The sequence below is a fragment of the Leopardus geoffroyi genome, chromosome A1, assembly GCF_018350155.1.
Source record: "Leopardus geoffroyi isolate Oge1 chromosome A1, O.geoffroyi_Oge1_pat1.0, whole genome shotgun sequence".
Taxonomy (NCBI): Eukaryota; Metazoa; Chordata; class Mammalia; order Carnivora; family Felidae; genus Leopardus; species Leopardus geoffroyi.
This window is the reverse complement of record NC_059326.1, coordinates 65,899,939-65,927,286: the sequence shown is the minus strand read 5'-3', so window position 1 is coordinate 65,927,286 and position 27,348 is coordinate 65,899,939. Positions and strand designations below refer to the sequence as shown.

Here is a 27,348-nt window from a genome sequence, read left to right as displayed (position 1 = left end):
AAGAGAGCTAATACTTAAGGGACTTTTACTTGAAAAGTACCATCTTTACCAAAATCTTGCAGAAATACTCTCAAATCTGTCTGAACACAAATTAGTTATGTGGTGTTGAGTCATTTAATGGTGACGGACCACCTTTATGAACATTAAGGGCCCCTTTGTAAGAGCCAAAAGTTACAGAGAGCCCCCTTTGATAATATTTGGATGTTTATTTATTTTGTTTACGACTGAGGCTGACACCCATAGATAACAGCCAACTCCTCCATGAATTCTTCTCATCTGCCTCCCCAGGGGAGGTGGAAAAGCACAGATTAATCTCTCTCTGATGATTTACAACCTTTCTGGTGCTCATTATACTTTTTTTTATGGGCACTGGTAATACCACCCGCAAAATCTCTGAGGCCTGGCGAGAGCAAATCTCTCAATAAAGTATCTGTTACTTCTGTCAGAATTCCAGTCAGGGCCCATAATGCATTATGCAAACACAAATTATTTCTCTATTTTCCTCACAACTGGAAAACCGTGTCAACAATCAACCCCAAGAGTTTTAGACTTCCTGGTGAGTCCCTAAAATTCTTTGCCCTTGATAGGAGGATAACGCATTAAAACTATATATCTGCGTTGTCTGACACATTAGTCACTAGCCACATATGGATCTTGAGCATAGGAAATATGGCTAGTCCCAAAATGCAAAATACACCCTGAAATTTGAGGCCTTGTTACAAGAAAAATAAAATATCTCATCAATAATTTCTGTATTGATTACATATTTAAATGACAAGGTTCTGGATATAATAGGTTAAAAATTTATCATTAAAATTAGTTTCACCTGTTTCCTTTTATTTTAATGTGCTTATAGAACGTTTTAAATAACATATGTGGCTCCCAATGTATTCGTTTTGGACAGCATAGTGATGATTTTGTGACAACTTTGATGGGAAAAATTCCAGGTCTGTGCTTGCTGTGGTCCATTCTGGCAGGAGTAAACTTCTAGCTGTATGTTACAAGGATATTCTTTAAGATGTTAAAAGGGGAGATTCTTTCCTGATCTAACACTAAGAATAGTAGAGTTTGTTGTTGTTGTTTGTTTGTTTTTTGTTTTTTTAGTTATTGGTTTGCTTTTATTTAATTAAAGACTATTGTCTGTCTCATACTGATGGCTAACAGCAGGCTTAAAGGAAAGTTGGCACATTCAAATGCCACAGAGTCAATAATTACAAGTGAAGTTTATTTTTTAATTTTAAACATAGAAATAATTTGCATTTAAAGTAGAATATTCTATACTTTCAAAAAAAGGTAAGCTTCCTACCATTTTTTTTCTTGAAACATGACTCTATTTGTCATTCACTTTTTCACTTAAAAAAAAAAAAGTTCATTCATTTTGAGAGAGAGAGAGAGAGAGAGAGAGAGAGAGAAGGTGGGGAGACACAGAGAGAGAGAATCCCAAGCAGGATTCTTGCTGTTAGTCTGGAGCTCGACCCAGGGCTGGATCTCACCAGCCGTGAGATCATGACCTGAGCTGAAATCAAGAGTTGTATGCTTAACTGACTGAGCCACCCAAAAAGTGATTGACCCTTTTTCATTTTTAGTAAACACACAGGTATAGAGAAACATTTCTCTATTATGAGAAAACCAGCCACACATTTTGAAACATTTTGATAGATGGCCAGCAATATTGAGCTCAGAATCAGGCGAACTAGAGGAATGATTAGGTGGGCATCGAACTGAGCCATGAATGTTCAACCCAACACAAACTCGGTCTAAACCTTCCTTAACACGGGGCCAGGCTGGTCATATCTTCAGGAATTGTAGAAATCCACATTTTATGTTAATCCTCCCCATTTCAAAACAGTATTTGAAATCTTAAGAATTGATGCCAAATAAAACATGCCCCTGGGCCAGTTAGGACCAAGGTCTACCAGTCTGCAATCTGGCTTAGATCCAGACTTTTGGGCCAACGGGAAAGATTGCCCAGGAACTTCCAATATACATTTCCAGTTAGCCTCATTCCTACCTCTATGTTTATATCTTTTTTTTTCTTTTTGAAAAAACAAAACAAAACAAACAAAAAACACTGCTCCTAAGCTCTATGGAGTATATACAAACCAACCAGTAAATTTCAACAGTTAAATACATGCTAAGGGAATAACGGGACTCTCATATATCCTGGCATTCAGGGTACAAGATGAATTCAGATAAACATGATACATGGACACACACATGAACTACTTAAAACAGTTGTTTCTTTTTCACAGTAAGAATGTCCAGGAGGTGACTGTTTGTGACAGATTCCCAGATATATTGGTAGCAAACAAATTCTTTAGGTTGCAAAAGAATTCTTTAAGAAATAAGGGTAATTTTTAAAGAAATGCTACTGATGTGGGGAAATACTTCCCATGTAAAAGAGAAAAAAGTAGAATCCAATGTGAATTATCCCACAAGATTTAACAATATGTAATATAAAATATATATTAGAGTTACAGAAAGACTAGAAACAAACTTTTGAGATGGATTATCTTTTAGCCCATCTTTGACACTGGTTGGGTAGTGAGAATTTAGGATTCTCTTATTTTCTTCTTTGTACCCTTCTGCACTTTCCACATTGTTTTGCTTTCTGGATGAGCACACATATTGATTTTGCATAAAAATATGCAAAAATGCATAACACTATTTTACTAACTATCACAAAAAATAAATACCTAGCTGATTTAAGCTAGGGTCAAAATTTTACTTAAATGTTTTTGGTAATTCGAAGGGGGGAAAAGTCTCTTTGGCTTGAGTGATTCATCAGATTATTTAATTTCCCCAATGTACTTGGTTCTATAACCACAACACAAGTGATCAACTACAAACTGACTAAGAGGGACAGCTTGGATAGCCAGGAGTTGTACGATTTACAATGTATTAAACAATCGGTATATCGGACTATTGCTGGAACAAAGCTATCACTTTAACAATAAAAAAAAAAAAAAGAATCTGCACAAATATAAAAGACTTTCCATCTGGATTCTCTGCCGTCTTAGCCAAAATGTCAGAGTACTTTTTTCTCCATTCCACAATAGATATTCCTGATATTTTATGGAAATGGTGTCATAAATATTTTATATAGTTATATTCTATCTACAAATGCAGCAGGATATCATAAGGTTTGTCTTTTCGATAAAATGTGTTATTGCAAGCACACTTAACTTCCCCTTGGCCCAGCCTCTAATTTGAGCAACAAAACCCTAAGAAGAAAGGAATGAGCACGTCTGCAGAGTGATTGGTTCTCTGCTATTTTTAAAGCCCTATAAAATCCTGTGTTTCTTACTGACTGTTGTCCATTTCCGTTGAAAAACAGTGAAATACATTTTGCCTTATGTAGATAGAGTTTTAGTAAGGAAATGGGTCCTTAGAAAACCAAGAGCAAATGAGGAAAAGTTTTAACACACATTATTTATTTCTATTTATTGATTGATCAGTTTTATTTCTACTTTTTTATGTTTATTTATTTTTGGGAGAGAGACAGAGCGTGAGCAGGGGAAGCATAGAGACAGAAGGAGACACAGAATCCGAAGCAGGCTCCAGGCTCTGAGCTGTCAGCACAGGGCCCACGATGCAGGGTTCGAACTCACAAACTGTAAGATCATGACCTGAACCGAAGTCGGACGCCCAACCGACTGAGCCACCCAGGTGCCCAACACCCATTATTTATTAACCAATATATTTCTTTATGGAGAGACTCATATTTATAACTACTGTGAGAATGGTACGCAGCATAACAGTTTTTCATAATTAATATATTTATGAAAGTTTAAAATGTTGAATGACTTTTTCTGATTGCCAAATCCTATACAAAATGAACATGGAAAACTCTGCTTTCCTGACTTAAGATACTACAAACTAAAGAGGATAAAATTCCCATGAAAATCCCATTATCTACTGAGTATTAAATATGACACTGGCATTTTTGACATGCAGCACATTCCTGCAACGCCAAAAATGAATTTTTAAAAATCTGTTTATGCCCGCCGCTTAAGTGTCAACTCATGTTAACTTGGAATATCTATTGATTTAGGCTACAGTTGTACTTCCATCTGAATGTCAAAGTCACCATTATCCCATTACCGACACTCTGAACTGTCCATTTTCACCCTTGGCCGTCCGATTTAGACGTAAGACAACGTAGAGTTTCGACATTGTGTGGGGTGATTTCTATTTTCTAAGCATCTGGGATTGATCCACTGTGTCTGCGCTGAATATCACTCATCAAGACGAAGAGGTAAAACGCATACACATGAAGGAGAATAACCCTTGCCTGTAATCACGAGGGTAACGGTGGAGACAGTGTATCCCCCTCTTTATACAGTCAGCTATCTGTATGACCTAATACCTCATTTTAAAAAATACCAATGTGTCATACTCTTTACACACGTCTTGCTTCACTATGTCAGCAGTATTAATGCAATATATCTGTCAAGCTCTATTAAAATTCTTTTTCATGTGTATCTTGGCTCATAAACCTCTGCACTGATATTGCCTCAGAGAATGTCCTTGTTACACTGACTCCATGAAGATGGGACCATAAAAGAAAAATCCTCCGAACTTTTAGTCTCGGCCTATCCTGCCACACAGCCAGCAGTGTCCAGCCAACACTCCAGGTGTGCTTTTGCATGTGTAAGTAATTATAATACGACTGCTGTTCAAATCTTGTGGCACAGAACCTTCCAGCAAGAAAAGCATGAAAGCATTCGGAGATACATATCCAAGAACAGACTCAGCGCTGTTCACTGGAATAAAGTGTCAGGTCCGTTTTCCTTTACGAAGCCATTTTAGAAGAAGCATCCTTTGAGTTGCAGCACTAGAGTTCTATCCTTGGGCCTTTTTTATTTGTGCTGTACCTTAATTGGCACATTTCACCACTGGAGGTTCCCTATTAGTAACAAAGACATCTGCTTGTAGCACACGTTTCTGATGGCCCCAGAGAAGTTCTCGGACTTGTGGGGCAAAGGCAGACAGTAGATGTGTCAATCAAAATGGGCTTACAGGAGCCCATTGATGGTTGTGAACACAGAGAATGCACCCCAGGGGAAAAGGCTGGGACAGAAGGCCACAAAAAGGGGTAAAGGGAAACTGCATACAGGGAGGAGAAAGTCCAGACACACCAACAGAATCAAGCCGAATAGGTTATTTTGTATTCTCATCATTGTTCTAGAATAATACATCTCAGACTCGCTGTCTGAGGCTCCCATGACCTAGACAGGCTTTGGCTGGTTATTTGATTCTTCCCAGTATGTTATGCTTTGATACCTAACCTGATGGAGTATAACTAAGATACAGGTCACACCAAGGAGACTCACCAGACAAGTTCACCGATATTCAAGGAAAAGTCTACTGATGGTGTCTTGGATGCTGGGGCAATGTGAAATTGCTATTCCAATTTTTAAAGTGCTTTCAGTTGTACTTACCTTGTTGCAAAACCATGATAGCCTACTCAAGAGCACCAGTCCATGGACCATGCTAGTTCTAGAATGTGTAGTGGCAGAAGAATTAGCTTCTCCACCAATGAAAACCAGGGTAGTTGCACTGCTGCTTGCTAATTGGTAACATCCTAAGAGCCAAATCCAAAAGTCTATTTCCTCTGTGCCTCCCACTTGACTATCTGCAACATTCGATACTGTTCATTACCCTATTTCTTGAAGTTCTGTTCTCTTTACTTTCAGGGTAATATGCTTTTCTGACTCCCACCATTTGTCTTCTTTCTCTATATCCCTCTCTAAATCTTGATATGTTTTGATATTTCATCTGATCCTATTCCCTTCTTCCTCTAACCAAATGTTACCATCCTTTGCCAACAATCAATGATATGGTGGTGATTCTCAAACCAGTCAGCCAACAGACAGCTGTTACTAAACGGGAACAAATTTTGTGACAGGAACTGTGCTTGATGCCGGGAGGGAACCTGAGAAGATACATCATCTATATACTGTGCTGGCGTGTTTGTCTCTCCGGGTGTGCTCTCCACTCCACTCCACCTGCTGACCCAGGTCTCATCACTATTAATCTGGGCAATTGCAATAGTTTCCCATCACCACACCGGCTGTCAGTCCCCCAATCCAGATTATCAACCCCATGGACCGCCTTTTTAAAGTGAATATCTGATCACATACTTGTCTTTTAAAAAATCATTGTTATTCCTTGCCTATGCCAAGTCCTTCACATTCCTTAACATAAACTATGACCCAAATAATATGGTCCAAATTTACCTCCTGGAATCCCCTCCAAAACACCATGACCTTTCACGATTTGTGTCTTTGAACCTGCTGGGCCTCGGACCACAAAGCCTTACATCCCTTTCTCCCTGTTGTAATACCTGTTCACTCTTGAAGTCTAAGTCTGACTATTATCTACTCTACAGTGTCTTTTCCAATTTCCCAAGACAAAAAGGAATGTGTGTTTCTCTTGATTCACATAGTGCTCTATACAGATCTCTGCCTTTATCCTGATCATTTGTACCACACTTGAACTTCTGGATAGCATTGGATTTCCTCAAGGACAATGCTATTCATTGTTATTTCCTGTTTCTTACAGAACAATACCTGACACAGAGTAAGTGCTCAGCATTCACTTGTCCCTCAAAAATACTAGAATGCTTCCAAACCACAGAAAGTTTTGTTTTTGTTTTTTTGTTTGTTGCTGTTTTTTTTAAGTTATTCAGGTAAAATAGACATGCACCAAATTGTTAGTGAAACAGTTTTTATTCAAGGGTTCAGTTTGGGCCTCCAGCTTAATCTCTTGCTATTCATTGCTTTGTACTTTATACCTCAAGAGCACCACATGCTTGCAGCTACCTGCACACATCATTTGGTTTTATACCTCTGTGCTTCTTCTGTTCACTGTTGCTTCTGCCTAAAACATCCTTCATCATGCTAGATGCCCTCATCATCTGCCCAATGCCCATGCATCCTTCAATATGTGGTTCAGGCTTCTATGCCCCTGAAAGTTTCCGGGCACATAAGATTTAGCTAGATGTCTCTCCTTTCTGTTCTCAGAACACTTATTGCAAAATTCTCTCAGTATGCATTGACATTTTGTGTGTGTGTGTGTGTGTGTGTGTGTGTGTGTGTGTGTCTTCCCAATTAGTACTTGCAAATACGTTAACTTGCTTGGCCTTGGTATCTCATAAACTTACCAATAGTACTTGACATACAGTACACAATGAACAAGCATAAAATGGCTTCACTTTTACAAGAGTCCACATTGGGATGAAATAAAAGCTGGGTTATTATAACCACCCCACTTGAACTGTAGTCGAGAGAGAGATTATACCTATTAGGTACAGTATAAGTAGAACTGTGGTTCTCAAACATTTCCTAGTTATGTTGTATTTACAGAGTTAAGGAACTCATTAACTTCTTCCAAAATGGATAAAATTTCACAATCAAATTTCAATGACGAGAAAGGTGCTCATTTTAATGGAATCCCAATAGATAGTATAATTTTAAAATAAAGTAGCCTAACTCAGGCATAGGTATTAGAGAGACAAGCTACAAAAGGGAACAAAAAGAAAGAATACACAAATAGTTGTTAGTGCATTGGATATAAATGGCTTCATTTTCCTCAATTTCTACCCTCTTCTTATCTCAACTATTTTTCAAAAGCATACATCTAAGCTATGTAGTTTGCAAGAGAACTTAAAATTAATAAGATATTTTAACTGTTTTAATCAAAATAACCGAAGTGTTTTAATCAAAACAGACTGTCTCTCTTAATTCTCTAAATCCATCTGCAGAATCCCACATGCTATACTTGAGGGGAAATGTTCTTTCCTGCTTGTGACAGTGGGATTTACTTATATTATTGTGATTTTCAGGGCTTATCACAGCACCTAGACCAGGCTAAAATTCATACATTTTCAATGAATTACATTATTTTCATTGTCATGGCTCCTAGTACTAATATCATTTTGTTACTATTTTTATCATGATATTATTTATTTATTGACTGCTAAGTACTTTCTAAATATAATGCCCACACCACCATCATAAAGCAGCAAGCATGTATTATTTATGCTGACTTAAAAGTTGTAAACATAGAAGCATTATTGATAATTTTAAAAAGCTTACCTATTCTTCCTAACACTGTATATTATTGAAGTAACTTACACTGAATAATCAACAATTACAGAAGAGAATACATTAGCCACAGAAGAATTATAAAAAGGTTTCATTCACCTAAGACCTTTTTGTGGTCTGTTTCATTTTTGGATGACTCCATAAAAATTAACTCCAATTAAAATATCACCATAAAAGGAACAATACAAATGAGTCAGGTGATAGCTATAAAAGGTGGTCTTACTTTAGATCTTAAATTCTTTCCCCAAAGCAAACAGCTAAATAGAATACCGTTTCTCTTGTAAATTATCTCAATGGTAAATTCTTCAGAATGGTTTTCCATTGTGATCAGAGAATGCTCTCAATGGACGTATTTCATAGCCTTCATTTCATCAAATTTGATGATAAACTTTTCAGCCTTATAGTCCATCAACCACATTTATTGAAAATTGACTCTGTTTATTGCTTTCTTGGCATTGCAATGTTAATGCAAAGCTGTTTACTCAGGTATATGAACCAGCTAAGAGGCTCTTCATGCAAAAACAGTCTGTGTAGCATTGACAGGTATCTACTGATGAAACTTTCTGGTCTTACTAAAGACTATAAGTCAAACTTTCTTTTCAAAGTCATGACCCACAAGAAAGAAGGATTTTAGGTAGGTGAATGGATGGATGGATGGATGGATGGACGGACGGACGGGCGGACATACAGACAGACAAGGGATACATGACGGTATTTGGCAATAGGGCAAGTTCTCTGGATCCCAGCTCTACTGTCTACCCAACTGTCCGGAACGAATCATTGAAATGACTTCCATAATTGACGCAGTTTTACTGACATAATTTACAGTCTTTACTCATAGAAGTCACTTTGATTAAAGCAGAATGACAGCCATCAGGATGGACCAGTGAAGACAGGAGAGTCATTTCCACATTTGCCTTTATGATAAATAGTTGAAGCTTGGTCTAGGCAGACAACATTAACACCTCTTTAATGGAGCCCTCTGTCTGTGTGCCTCACAGTGTCTGACAAGCTGGCTTCCGTGTTTCCATTCATAAATGGGTATATATAAGGGTATGAGAGTGGTGTTTTAATAAAGGGACAATGCCAAGAAATAGTCTAGACTTTCTTTCCAGGCTACTACATTATCAAAATTTGCTTTTATCTTCAGTTTAGAGCTTTGCCTTCCAAGCTTACCTGGTGTAGTTTAGCACAATATGGAGCATGGAAAGTGAACAGTTAACAAATCTACAAACAGCAGTAAGTCTGATAAACTACTGGGGGTAGCTCAGGGATTTGATCATATCTGCACAGATGAAGAGAATCAGAGATGAACAATGGCAAAGTCTTCACCATTTGAATCTCTTTCATTAAAGTGGTTTTAAATCCACCCCCCAAACCGCACATATCACCCAGAGCTTAAGAAACAGTATGTTATCCAATAACTTTAGAAATCCTTGTATAACCCGCCTTTATAATATCTCTAAGCCTAACCCCTAAAGGAAATGACCATCTAATGTTTGTGTTTTCAATTTTTAAAGTTTTCTCCAGACTTCTATCACATATATTTTTATTCTGAAATAAAATAAAATGTATTGCTTTGTTTTACGTTATTTGAACTTTATATAAATCGTATGTATTCTTTGATAATGTTTTTCTCTCAAAATGAGGTTTCCGTGATTCATCCATGAGTGTGGCTATCGTTCAGTTATTTTCCATGCTCCATGGGATTTCATGGTGTGACAAGATCACCATGTATGCCGATGGGACATTTGTGATTTTTCTAATTTTCATGTTATTGTAACCAATGCTGTGAACATTCTTCTTCATATCTGCCTGTACACACACGCACATATCTGCCTGTTCCACTCCTGGGGTAGAACTGCAGTGTTGGGATACACACTTTTTCAGTGATACAGGTATTTTCAAATTGTTATCCAAAGTGAACACATCCATTTATACTTCCACCAATAAAGTATGAAAGTTACCAAATCTCCATATTTTGTCAACACTCAGCACTCTCAAAATTAGTCATTCACATAGTATATGAACCCTGGCTAACTGACCACAGATACTCACTCGAGGATCATTTAACACTTCTTAGAACCAGATCTCCAGTTACAGTTACTTAGAATTAACTTGCTTCATTCAGTGCCTAGAAGAAGACAAGGCTTTTGTCTCTAAGATGGCAAAGATAAGTTTAAACCCTTATTGTGTTGATGCCTCCGAATTATTCCTCCATTTTTTTGGTACAAAAATTCCCTATAATATCATGTCAAAACATTTGTGTCAAATGGCTGTGTTTTGCCAAAGGGATACATTTTACAGTCAAAACAATTAATTAGAAGCTATTAATGATATCTTCCAAGATTTGAGAAGCCACTGAAAGAGAAGAAACAGAAGGAAAAAAATGTATTCTACAAACCAGGATGCAGGAGATAACCTAGTTTGTTGATCTCCATTTGGGAATATTGCATTGAATTCCTTACCTCTTCTGCAATCATTTCGCCAACTCAAATCCCTCAAGTAACGGGCCACAGGGACGCCCCAGATTTATGAAGGGCTTTTACCTCCAACACCATTCTTGCTTTTTCTCTTAAAATATTGAGTCCTTGTAATTTTTATTCTTATTACAAAAAATAGTTTGGGTGCTGAAAAATACCAGCATACCAACAGTCCTAGTAGATGTATTTCTGGTTTTGTCAGTTACATACCATCTGGTAATCATTAGGTGAGGAAGTTCATTTGTAATATACTTAAATCCCTGAGTCATAAATTATTTTAGAAAAAAAAAAAAGGTTCGGCTTCTTTTAAGCCACACCCCTCTCTCTCTCTCTTTCTCTCTGTTTATCTTTCTACAAGGTGGCACCCAGATGTCAGCATGGGACTTATGATTTGAATAGATTAGGGCTAATGAGACTCAGGCCAGACAAGCCAATATCTGCATAGAACAGTCAGCATTCCATGGTTACATGACCACAAACTACATCACAAATCCACAGCAGCTGCTCAGCAAATGAATGCTGATCATGGAAAGATCAGGAGAAACAAGATCACGGTGTTACAGAGTATATCCCTCATCATGTCCAGAAAAAAATTAAAAGCCATATTCTACTGGTGGTTGCTCCATGTGTCAACCTCCACGTCATGAAGAGTAGTAAATTCGATTTCGATCTACAAAGACCTCATACTGAGATAGTCAGGGAATGGTAAAAGGGAGGTGCCATCTAGGGGCAGTTGTTAATGCCATCTTCTGAGAACTCAGAGAGAATCAGCAGCAGTCTCCCCTGATGCTTTTTAGATACTTTGCTAGAAAATATTCTCTTATTGCACCAGAACGTCCCCAGGCCAAAATATGTGCATCTAAACGTTACTCACACTCAGACAGAACCAAAGTAAAGAGTCCAGAATATTGCACAGATCAATCCACGCTTTGAATTTCTTATCTTGTGTTTCTTAAAAGCCGGCTGTGTGTTTCATTCTCCAGCAAAAGCAAAGACTTCAATTTGAAGTCTCTGTGACTAAAGTTATCTTTTTAAAAAAAAAAAAAAAACAAACTTTCTGCTTAAGAATATATGGGATACATATTTAGTTTTTGTACTTCTATATATTTTACAGACTTTCTTGGGTGATCATATTTCCTTTTGCTATTCCACCTGGCTAGTTCCTTATCGACCCACTTTTGGGGCTCTAGTTCCTTTGGTATCCAGAATATTACTGATTTTCATTTTAAAAAAACATCATTTTTAACATCAGAGTTATATGGCCTTTATATTATATTAAGCCTCATGTGATTATCCTTTTTAGAGGCCTCTTGAAAATACTCTTTCCATATGCTCAAATAAACTCAGTAGGAATAGGTAATTTAAAAATGGATGGCTATGAAATTTATAAATAGTGTCACAGAGACACATTTTTTAAGGGTATACACAGTCTTTATACCAAGATGTAAATATGGAGGATATGAAGGTGGAGAAAAGAGAAACATGGAAGGTTAGCACCAATAGTTACGAGAAATATGTGGGTCTTTGCCACAGCCCTGCAATAAGAAAGTAGTGTTTGGCATTAATCTTTGTACAAATATGACCTTTTTGGGTGACATAATACCAGATTCCTGTTATGTGCTGTTTTTACTTTATGTCTTAGAGTAATCATCTTGCAGTTTATTTGTTGGACTGACCTCATAAATGGGCAAGCCCATCTCCTAAGAACAGTTGAATGTCAAGGAAGAATTTAAACAAAGGCAAACATCCTACACACAGGAAACAGTCAATGTTTAAAGAAAGCAGTGGAGAAAGACCCCTTGCATTAAAGGTTTAGAGACATCCTCAAGGAAAGGCGCGATGTGTATTAGTGATTTATCTTGCTCATAAGCCGGATGCAATACGAGGCGTTGAATTTCAAAGCTAATGGATAACAAAAGGAATTCCCTGCCAGAATCTATACTTTGTATTCATTATTCCTCCCTAATCCAGTTCTACAGGTGTTAGCAAGGGGTTCTTTCTCCACTACTGAGGAATTTGGCCACTTTTGCAAGTGATAAAGAAGAAGAAATGCCAGAAGCCGGTGTGTGAACAGCAGCTTGTCTCTACTTGAAAACCTCATGAAGACTATCACCTTGTGACTTCCTAGAGGATTATAACCTCCGCATGGACTGTTTCATGATTATTTATCATTCTTAAAACTCTGTTCAGAAGTGCCAAGTGGTCATAGTTACAAGACGCCTGTTTCCGCACCATTCATGCTATATCGCTGATAAATATTGACACTATGTTCCAAACATGGAATGGATTGAAATCTTGTCTTCTCTCATACAAAGCAAGAAAAAAAGTAAAACAGAATTAAACCTTGACGTTTATCCAATTACTCTAAGAGCAAAGACCACTGTAACAGAGAAACTTCACCTTGAATTTTTGTTGTTGTTGTTTAAACAGTTGTTTTAAAAACAGCAGAAGAGAAAGACCAATTAGAAAGCAGATTTTCAATTACCTTGGAAACTCGGTTTGCCACTTCTCTGCCCACAGTTAGCCCCTGGACAAACGTCCGGGCAGCAATGAAGGCGCGGGTGACCTGAATTTTCAATTTCCGGGGTACATCTCCAAAAGGCTTCAGCTGGTCTGTGTATTTGCTCACACATTCCAGGTAGTCCTCGCTGAAGTGATACTGTGGGTTTATCAGCTGAAACATCCGTTCCAGGAGCCGAGCCCAGAAGTCATTGAGCATCTCCTCCAGATTTACATTGCCCCCGGTGTAGTATCTTTTCAGCTCTGTGAAAAGGTCCTGGAACACTTCCGAATTCTGCATGTACAGCATTCCGTAGGTCCGTACAAACATATCATTTAGTGACTTTTCTGCATTCTCCAGGAGCTCTCGGAAAAATTCTGCAAATAAACCAAGAAAACACTCATAATTAGTAAGACCTTGAATGCCCACAGCATCTACCTAACTTAGACACAACTTTCATACAAAACGTAACCTGTGATTAAGGCATCAATGAATTGATGATAATCCTTTAAATAAGATTTGCCCTGCATCTACGATCTACGAGTCAAAGAAAACAGAAGACCACATGATTTCTATTTGAAAGAACATCCATTAACATTAGGAGTGTATCATTTATTACTCCTCCAAAGTAGCTAGATTCTTTTTTCATATATTGTTAAATTTTAGAAAATCCTAATTTGATTTAAACTCAAATCAAAGTACGTTGCAAAGTATTGTCATTAACATAATAACAAATGCATACGGCTAAAAACTTTTGCGCCAGTCTACTTACAAATCTGTTCTAACACTAAATTCAATTAAATTGCTGCTATTTGGAATAGTTCATAAATGGGATATTTACATTAATGTAATATTTTGGACTCTTTGTAGTTGCTATATATAGCAATCAATTATCAGTGTTCAGAGATTCATAATGCAAATAAATTCACTTAATACCAAAGCAATAATGAACATAATTTAGTTTGCCATAATGAATCAGAAAGTTATGAAGTACTTTGCATTACCATTATAAATATAGACTATCATTTTATAGAACTTGAATAAAATATGGGCTGTTGGGATTTCTGCCTAAAAAGTTCTCAATGAAAAAGAGTACACCAAGAGATGAACTCTGCTATCCTGCAGTACACTCAGTTATAGGATGCAAGAAATAAGAAATTAACGTCACTGGGTGCTGTTAGCTCTGCAGGCCTCACGTTAGGCTCCCTCAAGACACGCTTCAGGCATGCGGGGCACCTATCCATTTGCACCAAGTGAGCCTGGGTAGAGTCAACTCAAGTGTTATCCCATTTGCAGAATGTGATTTGGGGTGGCAAAAAAGACGATGAAGAGATAATGCCTCTGAGTTTATAAATCCAAGTGCCCAACATCAGAGGGATTCTGTTTTACCTCTCATAGTTCTCTTTATTCTCTGATACTATGCACCCTTCTCAGGTAATAGAAGGGCAAATCAAGTCCGGGATGCCTCAAGGAATCAAAGTAGGAATGCAAACAAAAACAAATAACTTCTTTTTTTCTGGAACCCTGGGGGATTTTCTCCTGAGACACTGAAGGAAAAAAGCCACGAATCTCTCCACAGTTTCCTTGGAAGCTGTACCTTATTTCTGCTTTCTCAGAAGACCTTGATTTACTTCAATTCTGAATAATGTTAACATTGAACTACTGCTGTGATCTTTAAATAGTGTCTGCAATAATGATATTTTATATTTGATTTCAAATGAAACCAAAGCATCAAACCTTAAAGAGGACTCTAGTCACATGTTTATTTACCTTCTTACTATGAAAGAATATACTTTCTTAAATATAGAAATTCTGTGGCTACAGGGGCAGCAATAATTGAAGGATTTCCTAAGTCATGGTTTATAAATCCTGTGTGATCTTATACAAGCCACCAAATATTTCTTATCTTAATCAAAATGTTTATGCATGGTACATCTATGTTATTTAGGATTTTATGAAATCAAGAACAGTTCAGAAGTTTTCAGAAATACTAGTTACCTAACTTGTCCTAAAATGGAAACTGTATTAATTTGTTAATATTAATACTAAATTATAAAAATATCATATTAAAATCTTTCATTCTCAAAACCAAGAATGGAAAGAGGTTGGCCTTGGTGATATAGCAGCAGGGGGGAAGGTGTTATAGATTGTGAACAAAACTAAGAAAGAATGGAAAAATCACTGAATTGAAAAATACGAATATAATGAGACTAGAAAGTGGATTCTAATCATGAGCTCAGGACAGCCTATTCATTTATCTTCTTTTTGAGGTCAATTATTTTGTTGGACTCAGGAATTAAAGCTTAATTTATTGAATACAGAGTACTGCCTTCAGCAATGAATAGTTAGTAATCAATAGTGTGGTCTGGATTTTCAAAGAGGTTTAAAAAAAAGGAAAAAAAAATCTTCTGATTCTCATCGCTCTGCAAGGACTTGAGGTATAAATGCTTCTCTATGAAGATGAAATTTTTATTGTTTGCTTTTACTGAAAATGACATTACTTAGGCTCTTCCCCTCCTGATACGGGGAATAGAAAGATGCTGGATTTCTGCCTGCTTTGAGGCTAAATAGTTAAAAACAGACTGCTCCCTTTCTGTGTCATGTGGTTTGCTTCCATATGCCTAAACTAGTATTTATAATTGAATAATGAAACCAAGTCCTCATATTTCAATAAATAGGGCTCAACAAACATTTCATTAGGTTCCAAGCTTAAATTCTGTCTAAGAGTATGTCATTGTCTCAAAAGTTTGCTGTTAGCTTCACTGGTCCTCAAAAGTCAAGCTATTATTCCTTGTTCAAAATCATTACATGGTTTAGTGATCTCATAGTCAAAGTTAATATTTGGTATTGAAAGATGCTAATGTATCAGGCAATTATGACAAATGTTGCTACCTTAAGGTACATTGATCTTAGATTTTATGAAAGATGGGCATCTGAGGTACTGAGGCAAAACTAATGTCCTCCCAAAATAAGTACACTCATTTCATTTTTAGCCTGCCCGTGGACTTAGATTTCCACCTTTTGAAGGTTGACTCTTTGAACAAAGTATTTTATGCTTGGATGAAAACTGTTTCTCAGCAAACCAAACAGGATGGAGTTTTGGAAGACAGTTATCAGCCCCACTTTGCTGATGGAGTATTATGCCCAAACAGCGCAGAGAACGGAATTGAAGAACAATGTAAGGCAAAGCAATGTCCATCCAACCTTTGTTTCATCGGCCAGGGCAAACCTCAGGTTGGGTAAGGCCTTCCGTCAACAAAAATTTTCATCTCAAGAAACAGTTTGGCAGAAAAAAAAATGTTTTTGATTTTTTTTTTCTCTTCCCCATTCACAAAATACACATCAAAAGTTGTTGCTTAGGGCTCAGTTATGCTTCATAGATGCACAAAAGCACTTTTTCCAACCAGCATTAGCCTCTGGAAGGATCTTATTCATCTAGAAGGGAGATCTGGGTACAGACATCTGTTTGCTGCAGGGCAGATTGCTTCAAGGGGGCGGGGGGTGGGAGGAACAATCTTGTAGATAAAAACCACCACTGTTCCAAAGGCAAAAAGAACGTCTGCACACTGCCTGATCACTTGGAGAGGCCTCTGAAGAGGCAAAAATCAACTCTGAAGAGCCAAAGTTGCCCTAAGGATATCTGAGAAAGGCTTCAAATGAAGACTCCAAATGAATGGATCAAAACGTAAGGTGCACACAGGGCTGAAGGGAGGGACCACCAAGAGGAAAAGGCAGACAAGAGGCTCTCTAGGAATCTGCAGGCCAATGGCACCGCAAAAGCTTTGCCCAATCAAGCTGGAAATATCTCGTTAATGCTTCTATAAGCGAAATGGACATGGGGACTGGATTAGGTGCTGTATAGCATTTACCTAGAAATTGCAGCATTTTCCTGCTCTCATGCTTTCCCACATACTTCTCATTGAAAGCTTGTTTAAAATGAGTGCTTCAAGGGGCGCCTGGGTGGCCCAGTCAGTTAAGCGTCTGACTTTGGCTCAGGTCATGATCTCACGGTCTGTGGGTTCGAGCCCCATATCAGGCTCTGTGCTGACAGCTCAGAGCCTGGAGCCTGCTTCGGATTCTGTCTCTCTCTCTCTCTCTCTCTCTCTCCCTTTCTCTCTCAAAAATAAATAAACGTTAAAAAATTTAAAAGAAATAAAAAATAAAATGAGTGCTTCAAGATGGTGATATGAGTTCCTGTGATCGCATAACCCAGTGAATGTGAAAGGCTTTGGTCCTGGTCAGTGGAGACCATATCTGTACATGGTCACAGATAGCACCTGTCCTGGCAGGGGAAGCAGGTATCCTAAATTTGCTTCTTTAAACCCACATATTCAGGTTAAGTGTATTTGTCTCCTAATCTCTTTCTTTCTACCCTTCCCTCCACAAAAGCATGTTAAATGAGTTCAGTCAGCCCAGAGTCCAAGGTCTGGTTAAGGAAAGACCCAGAGGAGCTGTCATGGAGGGTAAAATGGTTTGGAAAGTGGATGTACAGTAAGGGTTATGATTCACAGACACAATAGTGTTACCACCCTGCACCCCATCCCCCATGCTTTTTTCAAGAATAAGTCAATATGGCTGTTCTTCCTCATTCTGCATAATCTGTCAGCGTTCAGGTACAGTTTGTGAGATGATTTCTCCTTTCAGAAGTCTCCTTGCTTACATAATAGCCGGATCTGACCACTAGGAAAACAGTGAGTTAATGAAGAGCATTCATGGAGGAAGAAGCCAGCACCCTTTACGCTCTTCTGTGTTAGACTTTGAGGGCAAGAATACATGATCCCTAAATGGCCTATCTCTTCCCATTCTCCAGGGGGTGAGACTCTGTGAGAAGAGATAAACACTGCTGTTGCTCAGGGAGTGCTTGGCACATGAAGTGTCATCCTTGGCAAGGTGTAGCTTTAAGTGGAAGGGACAGTTAGATGCTAGTCCTCTGTATCAGGGATCTCAGCCTTAGTATCATTGACACTGTGAGCTGGGCTATCTTCGTTGTTGTGGGCCTGTCCCCTGCACTCGAGGATATCAAGTAGCATCCCTGGCCCCATGTACTAGATGCCAAAAGCACATCCTACCCCCAGTACTGACAACCAAAAGTGTCTCCAGACATAATCAAAAGTCCCTTGGGGAGACAGAACCACTCTTAATCCACCCGCTGAGAGTTAACTTTCTACTGATAAATTTCAGAAGCCTAAAAATAAGATACCAAACATGGAGAAAAAAGATCAGCTCATTGCGGCACCCGGGTGGCTCAGTTGGTTAAGTGACTGACTCTTGATCTCGGCTCAGGTCATGATCTCATGGTTTCGTGAGTTTGAGCCCCACATCAGGCACTGTGCTGACAGAGTGGAGCCTGCCTGGGACTTTCTCTCTCCTCTCTCTCGCCCCCCCCCCCACTCGTTCTCTCTCTCTCTCTCTCAACATAAACATTAAAAAAATTTTAAAAAGAGGCACCTGGGTGGCTCAGTCAGTTGAGCATCTGACTACAGCTCAGGTCATGATCTCACGGTTTGTGAGTTTGAGCCTGCATCGAGTTCTGTGCTGACAGCTCAGAGCCTGGAGCCTATTCCGGATTCTGTCTCCCTTTCTCTCTGCCCCTCCCCTGCTCACACTCTGTCTCTGTCTCTCTCAAAAATTAATAAACATTAAAAAAGAAAAAAGGAAAAAAAGAAAAGACTAGTATATTTATAGAAAGAAAACCCCACAATTTACTTTCAAGATAAACTCGAGGAGCCGTACCTTTGGTGAAAGGGCTGAAATACACATTATATTCACGGATAAGATTGTTGGTGGCCAATATTACCACTTCCATGTATGGTGCGGTGCCTGTCATATGTCAGGGCCTTAATAGTTGGTGAATAGTGAGTAAGTAGATAGACAGATGAACATGAACATCCAGTGAAATGCACCTTGACTCTATATGGTCTGGGCTCCTCTTAGTGATAACTTCACGGACCCACCTTAGAGGAAGGAAGATGCTACAGCTCATTGTAGAGCAGGACATGATGAATACGGCCTCCTGACATCCTCCAAATTCTTGTACAGTAACACATACATACACATTCATATTCTCTCATGCTCCAAGTTCCTGTGCATCTATAGACAGAAGGCCTCGTGGCCCCTGTCCAACAAGACTGCCCTACCAGACCCTTACTTCCTCTCTGGACAGCTCTGTTTGTTCGGAGCTATTCTTTGCTTGGCTTCATTACTGCCTCTCCTGCTGCCTGGCCCTGCTGGACCCTGACGTCATGGCTGTGATCTCACCAAGCCGACTGCATTCACATTCACTGGCAATGCCCAGTGAACTTAACTGCAAAGTGAAGTGCTTACCTCATCCAAGCAATGCCCTGAATGTTATGTTTGAATCAACCCCCAAGCCACTTTTGAATCTGTAACAGATAGCCTATTACATTGCCTTTGCTTTTTTTCCTAAACATTAGTTGTGTTTTTCTGTAAGAAACAGAAACCCTCAGTATATATTTTTTGAAATTATGAGGTTGAAAAATTATATAAAATTATTTTCAAAATAATAATTTATTCAAAAAGAGAAATAATAATCTCCATTATGAGACAATGTTGCTGTAAGCAAAAATTCTTTTATGATTTATGACTTCTTTATCTCTTAATTCATACTTTCTCTTGCTGTGTGTATATATGTATGTTTTTATAGACTAAATTTATTATATTTTAATAAGCATTATGAGTTACTCAGTCCATTCATTTCATGAATTAATAGCCTATATAATTTCAAAGTGATTCTAGTAATAGTAATCTATATCTTTCCTGTTTGAGGGATTATTTAACCGAATTTCTGTCACTTTAGAGCTCCCCACCCCCAACACAAACTGATTTAAAATGCAATCAATACAGTAACACAATATCTTCATTATTCCCATTTGTCTCTGTTACAGTTTTGGAGGAAAGTCAAGATACCAAACTTAAATGAAGAGGACAAATGAATTTGAAACAACGAATGATGGTAATTTCAAGCATAGCTAGAGATAGGACCCAAACAGTTGCCTGATGTATAATGGACATCAAACACAACGTCAAGCATGGTTATGACGGGCTTTACATACTCAATGTTAGTATATCGAGTTTGCAGATGAGAAAGCAAGGGCTCAGACATAAGCAGAAACCAGTTGCCCTAGACCACTGAACTAGCATGCAACCCAGAGCTCCCAGCCATTAAGAGAAAGGATGAATTCTAAGAGCAGGCCAGTGGGGTGGCTTTGTAGTTTATCCTAAGTCAAATTTTCACACTCTGATTTGAAAATTAATGAGAAGTATCATACACTCTGAGGACACTGCGTAAAACCATATATAAATGTGCAAAATGCACTCTAAAGTCAAATCTAAATTATTTGTTACAAATAATTTTCAGGTGTGATTACTTTCTCCACTAATACTAATTAGTACTAATGTAGATAACAGACTGGAGGGCATACTTATATCCCTCGATTTGGTGTAGCTTTCTTAAGTGGGTGGCTTCCACTAGAAAAAAATCAGTCACAGATTCTGGGATTATAGCTACAGTACACAGAACAGTGGCACACAAAAGGAGGCTGAAATTATTTGACTACAGATATGCCGCATTTTATGATATTTGCTCACATATATCGTATATAGTGTTTTAAGATATATGTACATTAGCAACAAGTATACATGTCTCTGAACACATTCACCTATACATTTAAATGTGTGACTATAATCAAATAAAATACCAATGTCAACGAAGAGGAATATGCAACAAAGAATTTATGTTGTTCGAAATACCCTAAATATTTAATATCCATGCCTTTACAGAAAAACTTTGCCAATCCCTGGCATAAAGGGTCAAAATCATAAGTGAAATGTTTGAAGATAAATTAACTCAACAAAATGTATTATGCCTTTCATTTCTTGTAGGTAGGAAGACAACTTAATTATTAGTCTGTTATCTCTAAGTAGTAGAATAAAAATTCCTTTTCTCCATTATTTTTATCTTATATGTTAAAGTTTGCTTTGACAACTCTGTAGCCCATTCATCTCTTTATATTCCCTTGCAAGGTAACTTAAATCCAAAAGTAAACTCTTAAATCACTTTAATGATTTAGAGGATTTAGGTGACTTTAGTGATTTTAGAGTGGACACCCCTAAAATTTTCTAACATTGTGGTCTAATGAGTCCCTGGAGATTTTTATGAGGAGAAAATCCCACAGTAAACTTGGCATATAAAGTAGACAGTATAAAATGAAAAAGGAAAAGAAAAAATTATGAGTTATTCAGTCTAAAATTATAAAGAAAATTTCATAAATTTTCAAAAAAGAAAATTTTTCATAAAAGAAAATTTCTTTTTTAACTTTCTCTTTATGGTAATTAATAAAAACAGAAATTTAAACTATCTTTTGACATCTTACAAGGCCCTAAAACAAAACACAATGTTCACTATAAATCTAAAAAAATAGGTTCAGAAAATAAAGTATCAGTTATCAAAAATATTATAATACATACTACAAAAATTGCTCGCTATTTGAATCCAAAGGTTATTTTTATTGTATTCCTCCCACTGTGAGTTGGAAACTCTTATAAATTAGATCTTAAATAAGTGGAAACATAAGGGTTCTAGGGAAATGCCCCTAACCAATAAATCAAGAAAACCAAGGATATAACAATGTCTTTTAAAATGCATTATTTAGGTCAATTGGACATCACCACTTTATATTTCTCCAATGTATCTAATCTAATCAACTAGGCCATTCCATGAAGACAATTTTAATGAAAAGTCATCAGTTTACAATCATGAGTGTTTGTTAAAAATAATCAATACCTTGCAACAAAGTCCTCCAATTTAATACGATTAAATTAAGTCACCTGAAGAGAATAAATTCCAGGAGACTTTTCCGAATCAGAGGTGTGATTCAGATGCAAAAAGGAAAGTTCCCTGGAAAGCAGCATCTATGTAATTGGTTGATATAGGGAGATTTGAAGCAATAAGGCAGTTTATAGAAATTGTTGGCTTGAATGCACATTTCCCAAGGTTAAACTTTTTTTTCTATACTTAGCGATCCTTTACGCATTAGATTGATAAATGGTTTATTTCTTGGTAGCTTATTTCTCCAGAAGATATCTTTTAAAGTAAGAAAGACTGATTAGGCCATTTATGTTCACAAGGTGGTATAGATAAACTATTAATTCTGCGAATCATGAATTGAATTTGAAATCTGCTGACGGTTGCTGCCCAAAGCAAACAACTGTTTGGAGCCTGCAGACGGTATTTCCATCTCACCCTAAGCAATGCATATGAAATTAAAAGCTGAGATGTTTTCAGACTTCACTTGAATCACTGCACAGTTCCTTGGTTTTGGCCTACAGAAAATGCCTTTAGTCCTTGCCCATGACCCATTTATCTTTCAGAGATGACATGATCCACAGCATGTTTAGCCAAGGAGGTACCACAATTACAGATTTTAAAGTTATTGCCAAATTTTTGTTTTCCTTAAGTGAAAAAAAAAGCAAGATTTTTTTGGGGGGGTTGGGTTTTTTTTGGGGGGGGTTTAGGTTTCAAAATTTGGGTTGAATATTTTTCTGTTCCCAAATCCAGTTCTTCGTTCAGCTCCCCTTACTTCTTCACCCAGCTATTTGTTGGGCCAGCAGTGGAAAAAAAGCTGCAATACCAAACCACCACAGGTGAACTCTGGGAAGAGGGGCCAAAGCTAATATGTAGGTGAAAAGTCAACGATAAGGGCCAGGAGTTCTTGGAAGAAGAGATTGTGTAGGTGCTCAAGAAGAATCAGGAAGAACAGCCTAATGAAACTGATTTATCTTTTTTATAGAATTAGGTGGTTCTCACCCTTGGCTGCCATTAAAATCACTTAGAAGAATCCTGGTGGTCAGGTAGCATTCCATACTGATTAAACCATAATCTCTGAGAGTGGAATCCAGGTGTCAGTATATCCTCAAGCCCCCCGAGTGATCTCCGTGTACATCTCTTCTCTATTCTCCAATACTTTCATTTTAGTCCATGCACAGTGGTGGATATATGGACAGAGAAGGAAGAATGATGACGCATGGAGGAGCCATAGTACACATAGCCCAATTCTCTTCTTCCGTTTCTGTATTCCCTTCCTTTCCTTTATTTCTCTTTTCTCAAAGTAGACCACCACCGATGTGCGGGTCTTGGGACAAGAGCACAGCACTGGTCAGAATGTGAGGCTTGCTAGCTGTGGTATTGGGGGATAAGAGTATGTGGGTCTCTTTGCCTTTTCCCTGTACCTTTTTCTTTTCCAGCACCTAACACTACCTCCACAGGCACCATCTGCCTTCCTTGATGACAGGAAGTGAGCTCATCCCATGATGAGGAAGGAAGGGTAGAGCCTGGGAAGATAAAGGAATAGGGTCCAATAACACCCGAGCTAATTACAGCTGAAGGGAAAGGAAACATCTACCGAGTAACCAGGGTGTCATTTAAGAACATAATGCAGACAACAGAAGGAAGAAGCGGAGTGTACTCGAAAACTCTGAGCTGTGACAGCACAGTTAGATATAAAGTTTTTAATGAAAGTATTATAGCATTGGCGGGGAGCCAAGACAGTGGAACAGTATGGAAGTTTTTTGTGTGTCTCGTGTCCATGAAGTACAGCCAGATCAACACTGAACCATCCTACACACCTGATCAGAGGATTAACACAACAATCTGCACAACCTGAACCACAGAATTCAGCAGGTACGTGGCCTGGAGAGGTGAACTTGGGGAGAGAGAAGCCAGAGGCGGGCAGGGAGCCACTTTTGCAGGAGGAGAAAGGACTAAGACTGGGGGAGGCGGGCAGAGAATACGGGAAAAGCACCCCTCCCCAAAAGCAGCTGGAGAGAAAGTGGAAAATTGGAAACAGCCGCAGGGACTGAACTAAAAAGGGAGAAAGGAGAGGGTTTAAATTCCATTAAGACTGTAAACAAGGGAGGGCGCAAAGTCTGCAACTCCGCAGCTCAGTACCTGGTGGTGCTCCGGTGGGAAGGGCGAATCCCCAGGAGCACAGTGGGGTCCGGGAGGTTCTCAGGCCACAGAGGGAAAAGCAGTTCACTGCTGGAAGGACATTTGGTGGAGACTGTTGAAGCCACCTGGTCCCAGCAGACCCCGGAAGGCGGCCACATTTGCTGGTGCTGGAACAAGGTCCTTAAGGGTAAAGCCTGGTGCCAGATGTGTGTTGTGATTTTCCATAATCTCTGAAACGCTGCTGCTACACCGTCTCGTGGACTTTTTCTGGGGTGGGCTGGTGCCTGGCTGCAGTCTCGGGGTTCCAGCAGCAGCAGGGTCCAGCAGGCATTCCTGGGTGTGGCTGACATTCAGCCATTGTTTGGTCATTGCTCAGTGAGACCCTCCCACAGAGAGGTGTAAAGGGTCAGAGCCACAGTCCTTCAGAAGTAAGGGGCCAGGGAAAACAGCCGCATCTGAGAGAAAACTCGGGAGAGAGGTACTGCCTGGGGCTTGGTCACGGACAGTGAAGAAGCGGGGAGTGGATGGAAGGCTGAAGACAGGACGGGTGCAAGATTGATGATCGGGGAATACAGAGTTCCTTCCAATGCTGGAGACAGGCTGGCTGGGTGACACCATTTTCACCACTCCCGTGCATAAGCACCTATGAGCGCTACAACAATCCACCCCAGGGGGCTAGCAGCGCCATCTAGTAGAGAATGGAACCATTGCTCTGAGCTCCACCCAACTAGGCCAACCTCGCTCTTCAAGAACACAAGTCTCACCTCCTGCTTGGTTTATGGACTATAAAGTGCTGCATGGTCTGACGTCTAGGGGAAAACTAAGTGATTTCAGTCCTATTTCAATCTGTTAGTAGGTCCATCTATTCAATTTTCTTTTTTTTTCTCTCTCTTTTACACTACTTTTCTTTTTCTTGAATACAGAAAGAGAAAAAAATTCATTTTTATTTGCAATTTTTATTAAAAATATTTTTCATTTTTTTTTACTATATTTTGTACTTTTGTGTAATTTTTTTCAAATTCTATCTTACTTCCATCATTTTATTTTAGTCTACTTCAGTGTATTCACTTCTTCAAATTTTTAAACAACTTCCTTTTTTTTCTTTTTCTTTTCTCTCTTTTTCATTTCTTTTCTTTCTCGTGAATGCAGAAAGACAAAAACTTCATTTTTACTTTCAATTTCTATTAAAAATGTTTTTCTTTAATTTTTTTACTATATTTTTTGCTTTTATGTAATTTTTTTCAAATTCTATTTTACTTCCATCATTTTATTTTAGTCTACTACAGTGTATTCACTTTTTCAAATTTTCAAACGATTTCCTTTTTATTCTTTTTTGCTTTTGTCTTTTATGTTTCTTTTTCTTGAATACAAAAAATAAAAAATTCATTTTTATTTTTAATTTTTATTAAAAATATTTTTCTTTAATTTTTTCTACTGTATTCTTTACTTTTGTGTATATTTTTCAAATTCTATTTTACTCCCATCATCTCATTTTAGTCTACTTCAGTGTTTTCATTTTTTCAAATTCTCAATTTCCTTTTTTCTCCCCCCCTGCCCCCGGCTTTTTTCTCCTCTAATCTGTCAAACCACTTTCAACACCCAGACCAAAACACACATAGGATCTAGCATCATTTATTCGATTTTTTTTGTGTGTGTGTGTTTAATTTTTTTAATTTTAATACTTTTTAAATTTTAATTTTATTTTAATTTTTCTACCTCATTAATTCCTTTTCTCCCTTCAAAATGACAAAACAATTAACGTGATTTATCACATCCATAAAAAAAAGGACAAGAACCATATGATCCTCTCAATAGATGCAGAGAAAGCATTTGACAAAATACAGCATCCTTTCTTGACAGAAACCCTCAAGAAGGTAGGGATAGAAGGAGCATACCTCGAGACCATAAAAGCCATATATGAATGGCCCCACACTAATATCATCCCCAATGGGGAAAAACTGACAGCTTTCCCCCTAAGGTCAGGAACAAGACAGGAATGTCCACTCTTGCCACTGTTATTCAACATAGTATTGGACGTCTTAGCCTCTGCAATAAGACAACACAAAGAAAAGGCATCCAAATTGGCCAGGAGGAGGTCACACTTTTACTCTTCGCAGATGACGTGATATTCTATATGGAAAACCCAAAAGATCCACCAAAAAACCTCTCGAATTGATTCATGAATTCAGCAAAGTTGCAGGATATAAAATGAACACACAGAAATCAGTTGCATTCCTATACACCAACAATGAAGTGACAGAAAGAGAAATCAAGGAATCGGTCTCATTTACAGTTGCACAAAAAAAACCATAAAATACCTAGGAATAAATCTAACCAAAGAGGTGAAAAATCTATACACTGAAAACTATAGAAAGCTGATGAAAGAAATTGAAGAAGATACAAAAAAGTGGAAAAAGATTACATGCTCCTGGATGGGAAGAACAAATATTGTTAAAATGTCGATACTACCCAAAGCAATCTACATATTCAATGCAATCCCTACAAAAATAACACCAGCATTCTTCACAGAGCTAGAACAAATAATCCTAAAATTTGTATGGAACCAGAAAAGAGCCCGAATAGCCAAAGCGATCTTGAAAAAGAAAACCAAAACAGGAGGCATCACAATCCTGGACTTCAAGATGTATTACAAAGCTGTAATCATCAAGACAGTATGGTACAGGTATAAAAACAGACACTCAGATCAATGGAACAGAATACAGAACCCAGAAATGGACCCACAAACATATGGCCAACTAATCTTTGACAAAGCAGGAAAGAATATCCAATGGAATAAAGACAGGGTCTTCAGCAAGTGGTGCTGGGAAAACTGGAAAGCGACATACAGAAGAATGAATCTGGACCACTTTCTTACACCATACACAAAAATAAACTCAAAATGGATGAAAGACCTCAATGTAAGACAGGAAGCCATCAAAACCCTAGAGGAGAAAGCAGGCAAAAACCTCTTTGATCTTGGCCACAGCAACTTCTTTTAGCTCAACACGTCTCCAGAGGCAAGGGAAACAAAAGTAAAAATGAATTACTGAGACCTCATCAAGATAAAAAGCTTCTGCACAGCAAAGAAAACAATCAGCAAAACTAAAAGGCAACCGACAGAATGGGAGAAGATATTTGCAAACGACATATCAGATAAAGGGTTAGTATCCAAAGTCTATAAAGAACTTATCAAACTCAATACCCAAAAAACAAACCATCCAGTGAAAAAATGGGCAAAAGACATGAAGAGACACTTCTCCAAAGAAGACATCCAGATGGCCAAGTGAC

The 27,348-nt window shown here is 38.1% G+C and overlaps 1 protein-coding gene across 2 annotated transcripts in view; it reads right to left on the bottom strand.

The window, feature by feature from the left end:
• Positions 1 to 27,348, bottom strand: part of GPC6 (glypican 6) — a 1,119,539-nt gene that overhangs the window by 536,323 nt on the left and 555,868 nt on the right. For both annotated transcript variants that reach the window (XM_045480598.1, XM_045480590.1), the window contains exon 3: positions 13,080 to 13,471. In XM_045480598.1, the coding sequence (XP_045336554.1) occupies positions 13,080 to 13,471 (392 nt within the window). The remainder of the gene's footprint in view (positions 1 to 13,079; positions 13,472 to 27,348) is intronic.